Source organism: Myodes glareolus, chromosome 17 (assembly GCF_982192425.1).
Source record: "Myodes glareolus chromosome 17, mMyoGla1.1, whole genome shotgun sequence".
Classification (NCBI taxonomy): domain Eukaryota; kingdom Metazoa; phylum Chordata; class Mammalia; order Rodentia; family Cricetidae; genus Myodes; species Myodes glareolus.
Genome location: NC_142042.1, coordinates 60,538,459 through 60,549,481, shown reverse-complemented (window position 1 = coordinate 60,549,481; position 11,023 = coordinate 60,538,459). Strand labels below are relative to the sequence as shown.

General features: G+C 42.7%; 1 protein-coding gene across 1 annotated transcript in view; it reads left to right on the top strand.

The window, feature by feature from the left end:
* Position 1: 1 nt before the first annotated feature.
* Positions 2 to 11,023, top strand: part of Rnf115 (ring finger protein 115) — a 59,020-nt gene continuing 47,998 nt past the window's right edge. Inside the window, exon 1 of the mRNA XM_085677956.2 lies at positions 2 to 238. Coding sequence (XP_085534082.2) covers positions 137 to 238 — 102 coding nt within the window. The 5' untranslated portion in view covers positions 2 to 136. The remainder of the gene's footprint in view (positions 239 to 11,023) is intronic.

The window sequence follows — 11,023 nt, the reverse complement described above, 5'->3', positions numbered from 1 at the left end:
GACCCTTGCGGGCCCTGGAGCGGCCGGCCGCACAGAGGAGGCGGCGACGGCGGCGGCGGCGACCGCAGCCCGGGAGGTAGCGGCCTGGGGAGGGACCGCCGGCCGCCCTTTCGGACATCCGCGGCGGAGTCGAAACATGGCGGAGGCTTCGGCGGCGGGGGCGGACGCGGGCTCCGCTGTCGCCGCGCACCGTTTCTTCTGCCACTTTTGTAAGGGCGAGGTCAGCCCCAAACTACCGGTAAGATCCCCGTGTGTCCCGCCCGCGGGCACCGCATAGATCCTTGGCCCCGTAGGCTGGAAACTGGGTCTCGGGCTGCCTTGCAGACCCGTGATTCCCCTGACACCGGTGTCCTCGGTACCTGCTGCCCGCTGTCGCCCTGCACTGGCAGCAAATGCTAGGCGTCAGGGCCCCGGTCGGTCACTCCTGCCTAGCCCTCATTTCCGCGGCCGCTCCAACCTGCCCCTCATTTCGCTTCCGCCCTTCAACACCACCCCCATCTTTTTGTCTTCCCGGGTGAATTCTCCGTTAAGTCTCCGCTCCGTTTGCTTGCGGTCCCCTTCCCTGTCTCCTTTCCGCGATGACCTATCCCCCACGGCACTCTTTTCGCGGTTGCGTCTCACCTTCCTCTCTCTTTCCCCACTACTTCTCTACCAGATCCTCCCCCTTCCGCATCCTCAGTGAGACAAAATAGCGGACTGCCGAGGACTCCCTAATAGGTGGCGGCGAAGTGCGGAAAGAGGAGGTTTGGAAGGGAGCAGGGAAGAGGGAGATTGTGTTCTTCAATGGTTCTGTGGGTTCTTATGAAAGTGAAAATAGCGGTGTACTAATGACTTGCAGACCGTCTGCGCTCCCTGTTGCTATTGAAGGAAATGGCTTTAGGAAGAAAGCAGGACGTACTGTTTCAACTTAGTTTATTTTAGATGTCACGCTGCCAGTGTCTTTAGCTCCACATCCCCTGCCCACCTCTTCATTCTTTCTGTTCAGAAAAAAAAAATACAGAACATAATGTTGGGGGCTGCTTTCCTCTGCTTTAAAATTGGTTCTCAGCCGGGCGGTGGTGGCGCACGCCTTTAATCCCAGCACTCGGGAGGCAGAGGCAGACGGATCTCTGTGAGTTCGAGGCCAGCCTGGTCTACAGAGAGTTCTAAGACAGGCTCCAGTGCTACAGAGAAACCCTGTCTTGAAAAATTAAAACAGACAAACAAACAAACAAAAAACCTGGTTCTCACTGGTTTCTGCCAGGCTGCCAGCCAATGGAGAGGTCAGGCTACGGTTCGGGCAGCATGCTAGCCCGAACAAACCAGAAGCTCCTTTGAGTTGGAGTGTAGTACTGTGGAGAGATTGGCTAGGTGTTAATTATGCTTTTGACTAAGTGTCTTTGTAGAATTATAGTTGTTTTTTCTTGGGGGTTGTCGAGGTTCCTTCTTAAAACGGGTGGCTATGTTATAATTTATTTTATATTTATGGTGTCTTGAGTACACTCTTTGTTTGTTTGCTTTTTGCATCAGGGTTTTACCATGTAGTTCTTGCTGCCCTGGAACTTGCTATTCAGACCAGGCTGGCCTCTAACTCCCAGGGAGCCACCTGTCTCTGCCCACCAACTGCTGGGATTAAAAGTGTGCACCACTGCACCTGACTTTATTAAGTTTATGTTTCTGTCTTATTTCTTAGCACAAATGAAGTTCAGTGAATAAGGACTTCACTTAAAAGTTGTGCTATTGAGGCAATGAAGACATTTCCTGTCCTGTTTGTTCTACCCCCAACTTCATAATTAGCTATGTCTAATGCTGACTGGTTTCACTTGCTGCCTTTGCTGTATGCTGATGTGCTGTCTGCCATATTTCAGTTTGGGAAAGAATGGAAATCTTATTTTTCCCGGCAGATACTAGAACTCTTACTCCAGAGAGGGGGTCTGGAATTCAGCCACTGTGTGTGTAATACTGATGACATGTTATTGAATGTGATTGATGCCTTGTTAAGACATTACGACGTTAGCCTTTGGATCTGTAAGTGCATTCACCAATTTGCCTTTCAGAGTGAGAAGACATACTATCTAGATGTCTTTCTTTTGATTACTCGAAGTCTTTACTTCAAAGAGATGATTTAAAAGCTTTTTAGGTATTTTTTTCTAATCATTAGTTAGATGCATGATCATGTTTGTTGGTCTTTTTACTCTGATTTATTGCTTGTTAGACCTGACTTGTAAATTGAAGCTTATCAGTGTTTAATATATCCAAATGCTGCCTGCACACAGTGTTCTCTGCTGGATGCCCTAGAGTTGAGGTGAAAGCATATATGGTTCTTGTTCTTAAGGACCACAGTTTTGTTTTGTTTTGTTTTGTTTTTTGTTCTGAAAGCCAAGGCAAACATGGAAATATTAGCAGTCATGCATAGCTTAAGGATGGGGACACATTCTGAGAATTAGAGTGTTTTCATGCATGTGTAGCCTTTGCGGAGTTTACTTAGATAAACTAAAGTGCATTGTGGTCTTGAGGGCTGAATCAGACCTTTACACATGCCAGGCAGGGAAGTGTTTACTACTGAACTGTCTTACGGTCTTTATTTATTTCTTCTTATATAGATAGCTCTGGCTAGTTTTGAACGCAAGAACTTCCTGCCTAAGCCTCCTGTTACTGGGATTACAGGCAACTCCCTTTCACCCCCATCTCAGCAACATGATTCTTTTGTTGTTGTTGTTTTCATTTTTGTTTTTGGAGACAAGGTTTCTCTGTGTAGCTCTGGCTGTCTTGGAACTTTCTCTGTAGACCTAGGTATCCTCTAACTCAGAGATCCACCTGCCTCTGCCTCCTGAGTCATGGGTTTAAAGTCATGTGCCACCACCAGGCTAGCAACATGTTTCTTTTTTTTAGTTTTTCAAGACAGAGTTTCTCTGTAGCTTTGGAGCCTGTCCTGGAACTAGCTCTTGTAGACTAGGCTGGCCTCAAACTCACAAAGATCCGCCTGCCTCTGCCTCCCAAGTGCTGGGATTAAAGGCGTGCGCCACCACCGCCCGGCCGCAACGTGTTCCTTAATGGAACTATCTTGTATTGTCTATCTGAAGTCAGGAATTCACGTAAAGGTCATATAATGCATGACAGCAAAGCAAACGAGGACAGATACTATGTGGTTTCAGTTTTAGAGAGGAAGATAAGGTTGCATTGGTGTCATTGAAGTACTAATACAGATGAGGTGGAGTTGAACGAGTTTTGAAGGACAGGTCAAATTCAGCTTGAGAATATGCAAGACTGGAAGATAACACATGAAAGTATGGGTTGAGGAAGAAAGGAGACTATTGAGTAAATCTTTGTTGTCTTTAGCTGACAAAATTGTAGTTATGAGGTACATGATGTTTGATATACATCATGGAATGGCTAAATCAAATTATTAATTGAGTTTAACATAGAAAAGTACCTCACACTTTTCAGTTTTTATTATCTTGCTTATTGTGTGTGTCCATGTTCATGAATGGGCATCATGGTGCCAGGTTGAAGATCAGAGGACAACTTTTGTCAGCCAGTCCTCTCCTTCCACCTCATGAAGGAAATTTCTAGAAGAAGCTTTCCCCCTCTACTGGGTTTCTCTGTAGATTTTTTTCTTAAAGATTTATTTATTTATTATGTATACAACATTCTGCCTCTATGTATGCCTGCATGCCAGAAGAGGGCATCAGATCTCATTATGAGATGGCTGTGAGCCACCATGTGGTTGCTGGGAATTGAACTCAGGACCTCTACAAGACCAGCCAGTGCTCTTAACCTTTGAGCCATCTCTCCAGCCCCTCCCTGTAGCTTTTTAACCTGTCTGGGAACTTCCTCGTTAGACCATGCTGGCCTTGAACTCACAGATACGATATGATGTGTCTCTGCCTCCCTAGTGCTGGGATTAAAGGCGTGTACCACTACTGTCCAGCTTCCAGAAGTTTTTACTTCATCTGACTGTTCTCTCAAGAGACAATGTGGGGCTGAAACTAATGACAGTTATACTACATTGAAAGGATAATGGGCTGGAGAGATGGCTCAGTGGTTGCAATCATTGGATGCTCTTCCAGAGGACTTGGGTTCAGTTTCCAGCACCCACATGCTCACACCTGTCTGTGGCTCCAATTCCAGGGGATCTGACACCTTTACACCAGTGCACATAAAATAAATTTAAAAAAAAGAGAAGAAATATGACTAGATAGAATCTAACAGAAGGCTGTATGCTCTGTCCACACGTGCTACCACCCTCCCCCAGTTTCCTTTAAATAGAAGTTTTATAAGGTTGACTCTGGTAGTGATAATTATATAGTAGAGTAGCCTGCTTTGGATATTGATAAGACTTGTGTTGTTCTTAAGTGTTTCTTGGAAATCAGGGCATTTCTCAAATCCAGATGACAGACAAGTCTGGTTAAAGACTGCTTAGCCCTGGCTCAGCCAAAAGGGACTGGTGGGTTTCTCACTTCCTAGTTCTTTGTTATATCCTCTTCTTTGATCTAATAAATTTCCTTCTTTTAAGTAAGTAATGTTATCTCATTTGACTCTTTACCAGCTACTTACGCAGGGCAGGTATTAATCATTGTGTGTATTTATAATAGTTCCAGTATAGGAAAACATTTTGATCATCTTGTAATAAAGGTAGCTAAGTGGTAGATTTCTTCAAGAGTTTATACTACTAAACTGGAGGAAAAATTAGCGATTTGAGATGTTTCAAAAATGCTAATCAGTAAATTACCTTACTCTGTTATCTCTGACTTAATATCTGTTTAATGTCTAGATGATTAGTATCTATCAGCTAAATAATTTTGACTGAATGAGGGATAATGATGTTCTGAGAGCTTTTTTATGTTTTGTTTAAAAATTGCTTTAAATTTGTTTATTTTCTGTATGTGTGTGTATCAGTGTACTCATGCCGTGTGTGTGTGTGTGTGTGTGTGTGTGTGTGTGTGTCTATCTGTGCTTATGCCGTGACACATGTGTGGAGATCAAAGGACACCTTGTAGGAGTTGGTTTTCTCCTTCTGTTTTACAGGTCCTGGGGATTGATCTCAGGTTGTCAGGCTTGGTGGCAAGTGCCTTTGTACTTTGAACAATCTTGCTGACCCATATTTTGTTTTTTTGAGAGAGGGTTTCATGTAGCTAGGCTGCTTCCAAATTCACTGTGTGGTGGAGGGTGGCTTGGAACTCCTGATTCTCTTATCTCCTGCTTGGATTAGAGAAGTACTACCACCACTACCACACCTGCTTTTTTGAGATCTTTAAGAAGCTATAATGGGGTCTAGGGATGTGGCTCAGTGGCAGAGCTTCTGCCTTGCTTGTGACAGGCTTTGGGTTCAATCCCTGGTAACTTTAGTTGGGTTTTGTGCTGCACCCGTCTGTAATCCCAGCACTTGGAGGTAGAACAGGAAGATTATGAAATCAAGGTCATTCTCTGCTAATATGAGTTCAAGGCCAGCCTGGGACTGGTGATCCTGTCCAAAAAAAAAAAAAAAAGGTTCTAGTGATATAAAATTCAGTACTGTGCTTGACCATAAAGTGTCAGCGAGTGTTTCATGTAAGATCAAAAAATAACATTGTTTTATTTTATTTAGAAATGTATTTATCTTGTGTGTATGAGAGAGAGAGAGAGAGAGAGAGAGAGAGAGAGAGAGAGAGAGAGATCTGTATATGGGTATACACATCTTGGCACCTGTATGAAGGTTTGCAGACAACTTTCGGGAGCTACTGTGGTTTTCAGGGATTGAATTCTGAAATGTGGCTTCAAACTGACTGTGTAACTCAGCATAACCTTGACCTTCAGGTCCTAGTGCTGGGTGTTGGAATTATAGGTGTGAGATACATTCTACTTATTTCAGACAGTGTTTGACTCTGTAGTCCAGGTTGGTCCAGAACTTATCTCAGTATGGATCTTAGACCACCTTGAACTCTTGTGTTAGGATTACAGGTATGAACTGCCATGCCTAGCAAATTTGTATTTTTAAGGGTGGGAGGTTAGTTATAGCCTCAAAATTCAGATTAGCACATATGTACATATTAGGGAATTTTGTAGGACTTTCTCAGTATGAGGAAGGAAAAAAACCCTTAAGCTTATTGCAGGCAAAGTTTCTTTGGGAGCATAAATGCTGACAGGATGCTAACTAATACTTTGTGTTTCTTTATGTTTAGGTGACTTTTTCATGACCTTTATTTTTGTTCAGGTTCATGCAGCCAGCTTGTGAGGAGAGCTGGGTTATTTCTTTTTCTGGATTGTCAAATTAAAAGGAACTTAATAAGTGTGCATTTTGTCCTTTCACAGCTTAGTTCTAAGAAACAAAAGAAAGATGTAGTGCAGAGGAGTTTGGGGGTCATTTTGCTCTTCAGGGATCATTTAGCAATCTGTAGACATTTTTGATTTTATAGCTGGGGGCTGAGGGAGGACAGCTGTCATTTGGTAAGTAGCAGACAGCTGCTGGTAAACCTGCTATAGGCCCAATGTCAAGAATGCTGAGGTTGTGAAAAACCCTGGTAATGAACAAAAGGATGAATACATGGGCATTGTCTTTGTGTGCTAGTGGTGCTTAAGGTTTTGTTCCAGGGTAATTTTTAATTTCTAACTTTGGGATCTTGATCTGAGAATTTTCAGGAAGATAATTGAGGCAGTATAATTTTAGCCAAAGCCCTCATGGGAAAGGATTGTTTAGAAGAGGGACTAGAGTTGGGTAGCTGGTGGCTGCCATTTCATCAGAGCAGATCTTTGGGGCTCACTTTCTCTGTGGTTAGTGAGACCACAGGCATTAGATTACTCACCTAAGGTTACACACTGTAACCTAAAAGTATCCAATTTTTTTGTTGGTTGGAAATTTAGTAACAGTGTATGTAATTTAGTAAAAACAGTTGGGATTTCAGTCTAAAAACAAAAGGAAAGATATAACAATCCTAACTTTTCCTGTAACTCACCTTGGTATTGTTCTCTTTTGTCTCTCTTGCACACTTTTGAAGTGTTTCATATGCATAGATGATCACATTCATGAGCTGTTAGTTTCTTTAAACTCTTCACTGAGTGAGCGAATTGAAGTTATCAGTGTTCCTTCTGACACTTATCCTTTCTGGGATATAAAGTAAATTTAAAGATACCCATTAGAAGCTGGAGTTAGAAGCTGCTGAGGGGGTCTTTCCTCCACCTGGATGGTAATGTGAGAGGCAAGCAGCTCCAGCAGCTTTTGCATTCCCAAAGTGACTGATAGATAGAAGCAAGTGGTGGTAGTCCTTAGACAGAAGCACTGGCAAGTCGTACCACCATTACTACAGGTCCCCATGCTGGTTTGGGTACTGGAATCCTTGGCTCTTAGCGGAAATCAATTGTTGTAGAAATCAGGTTGGGGTCCAAGACCCTGGCCCTGACTGCTTTCCCAGCTCTCTAGAACTTTTCTGCTAGTTTTTCTCTGGTTCCTTAATAACATTGCTGCTTCCTAATCTCCTGTGATCTTCGTCTTTCCTTCCTTCTGCCTTGACTGCTCTTAAATTGTTCAGTTGCCAGTGACTGTTGCCGGAAGGACTTCAGGCACTAGCTTCTGTTGAGATAGCATTAGGTAGGCAGGGTACATGAAGGAAGCCCTGGATATATATGGAGGCTCTGTCTAGGAACCTGGTACAAACAAGATTGTTTAGGTGCAGGTATACCCTCCTGTCAGGGCAGGATCCTAGTAGGTGAATGGGATTCCAGACAGAATCCCATGGGCAGCGCAGTATGGATGCAGGTCTGTGGGTATAGCTAGTGGATGGCTCTGATATCTCCACAAGCAGGCAGTTCTTTGCCAGGGCCTCTGTCTCTTTTGTTTCTTCAGCCATCAAGTGGTTTTGGGTGCTTTGCACTGGAGAGCCAGACTCAGTCTGCTTAGAAACCAGATGTGGCCCTATTACAAGCAGCTTGTATAGGAACCCAGCTTTGGAGATCAGAAGCTGCTTGGAGATCAGAGGTTAAGGTCAAGGTCAACCTGGGAGTACAGGCAGCACATAGGTACAAGCTGTTCTTCAGTCTTGGTGCCAGTTGTGTTGGTGCAGCTGCCAAGCACTAGGCAGCTCTTACTGTACCCAGCGATTGGTTTTGTCCATTGCTGCTTGTCTCTGCTGCTTTCCCATTTGCGGCTGAGCTTGCACCAATCAATAGAGCTAATTTTTAGATCTAATATTGGAACACTAGAGTGAGCTTGTATGTAGTCTAGGAAATGGTTTTTCCAGTCACAGCTGTTTGTTTGGCAGATCTCACCTTTCTTTCAGCACGGATCACAGTCATTAATGCCTACGTTTTGACCCAATCATCAAAGTACTGTTTAACTGACAGTGCTCAAGGCAATTTGGGCAGTAAGAGTAGTAAGAATGACTAATTAGTGAATGAGGTTGTCCTCTCCCTAGTGTTATCGCATTTGCAGGAAATCAAACATAAGAACTTACAGAACTTACAAATTCTAGAAGCAATCCTAACAGAGGTAGAAAGCACTTAAAAGTGCTGTGTATCTGCCCAGTGCCCAGAGAGAAGGGTCTCTTAGGAATGGAACAGTGTAATCCTGATTGAAAGGCAGTACATGAACATTGTAGATAAAGAGAACTTTAAAAGGAAAGAAAAAGAGAGAGGACCTTTATTAAGGTAGAAATACTTTAGATTGTTTTTTGGAGTTTCAAATATTTAAGTTTGCTGGGTGTTGTTGGCACATGCCTTTAATCCCAGCAATCAGGAGGCAGAGGCAGGCAGATCTTTGTGAGTTTGAGGTTAGTCTACAGAGCGAGTTCTAGGAGGTCTGGCTTCAAAGCTACACAGAGAAACCCTGTCTCAAAATTAAAAAAAAAAAAACAAAACCCAAGCTCCCCTCAAAACAAACAAACAAAAAACAAAAGGCAAATCATATATTTAAGTTTAAGTTAGCTGCTGAAAATTTTATTTAAATTTTTTTCTTTGCTGGGTGGTGGTGGTGCACACTTTTAATCCTAGCACTTTGGGAGGCAGAGGCAGGAGGATCTAAGTTCGAGGCCAGCCTGGTCTACAGAGAGAGTTCTAGGACAACCAGGACTGTTACACAGAAAAACTTTATCTTGAAAAACAAACAAGCAAAAACCAAAAAAAGTTAATTTATTTCTTAATTTGTTAGTAATTCAGCTTTTAAAATTACATTTACTTTTATACATATAAAGGTATGTGTTCACATCAGACAGAGGTCTGATCTCCAATATATACAAAGAATTCAAGAAATTGGATGCCAAAAGATCACATAATCCAATAAAAAATGGATTACAGACCTAAACAGAGATCTCTCAACAGAGGAATCTAAAATGGCTGAAAGACACTTAAGGAAATATTCAACATCCTTAGTCATCAGAGAAATGCAAATCAAAACAACTCTGAGATTCCATCTTATACCTGTAAGAATGGCCAAGATCTAAAACACTGATGACAACTTATGCTGGAGAGGTTGTGGGGAAAAGGGAACACTTCTGCCTTGCTGGTGGGAATGCAAGCTGGTACAATCCCTTTGGATGTCAGTGTGGCAATTTCTCAGAAAATTAGGAAACAACCTTTCTCAAGACCCAATAATACCACTTTTGGGTATATATCCAAAGGATGCTCAATCGTGCCACAAGGACACGTGCTCAACTATGTTCATAGCAGCTTTGTTTGTCATAACCTGAACCTGGAAGCAACCTAAATGCCCCTCGATCAAAGAATGGATAAAAAAAATGTGGTACATTTACACAATGGAGTACTACACAGCAGAAAAAAAAAACAACAACAACAGCTTTTGTTGTTTTTGCAGGCAAATGGATGGAGCTAGAGAACATTATTTTGAGTGAGATAACCCAGACACAGAAAGACAATTATCACATGTACTCACTCATAGGTGGTTTTTAACCATAAAGCAAAGAAAGCCAGCCTAGAAACCACAATCCCAGAGAACTTAGACAACAATGAGGACACTAAGAGAGATTTACATAGATATAATCTACATGGGAAGTAGAAAAAGACAAGATCTTCTGAGTAAATTGGGAGCATGGGGACCTTGGGGGAGGGCTGATGAGGGGGAGGGGAAAAGTAGGGAGAGGAGCAGAGAAAAATGTAGAGCTCAATAAATATCAATAAAAAATTTAAACACACACACAAAAGTGCATGTCCACATGTGCGCGCACACAAATGCGTGTCGTGGCACAAATATTGCAGTCTGAGGATAACTTGTGGGAGGAGTTGGTTCTCTTCTTTCACCATGTGGGGCCCAGGAGTAGAACTCACATCATGTGATTTGGTGGCAAGTGTTTTTACCCATGAGCCATCTCACCAGCTCAATAGTTCAAGTTACTTAGTGGTCCTTGGATACATATGTATGAGCCTGAAGTTTGTCAGCTTTCCTGATTTTAAATCAGAAATATTTTTCTTATGTGAAGTATATCTTTGGGCCTTTTACTCCCCAAAGGGACCAACTAGTCTTTCTTGAAAACATATTATAACTAAATGCAGTGGCACATGTCTGTCAGTCCCAGCACTAAAGCCCTGGTACTTTGGAGGGTGTGATGGGAGAACGCTGAGTAACACAGATGCGTAAGTTGGAGGACTAAGAATTTGAGGTCAGCCTGGGTTACATAAGGAGACCCTGTTACAATAAACCAAATCATCAAAACCAAACAAAAGACCAGTAAAACAAATGCTCTGTCTAGACAGATACAGCACTGCTCATTGACACTACGATGTATAGAGTTATCTTTGGTTTTGAGATATACCTTGCTATTTACCTGGCTGACCTAGAATGCCTACATTCCTCCCGCCCCGTGTGTGTGTGTGTGTGTGTGTGTGTGTTTGTGTGGTAGGTACCCTTTTTTATCATAGATTTATCTATTTTATATGTATGAGTGTAATGTATGCATGTGCACCATGTTTATGCTGCTCTCAGAGGTCAGAAGGAAACTGGACCTCGGGAACTGGAGTTGTGAATCCTTGTGAGCTCATGTATCAGAATAAGCCTGGAATACAGCAGGCTCTAATAAAGTCACTGAAAAAAGGCAGAAACTGCTTTACTACTGTGAGTTTA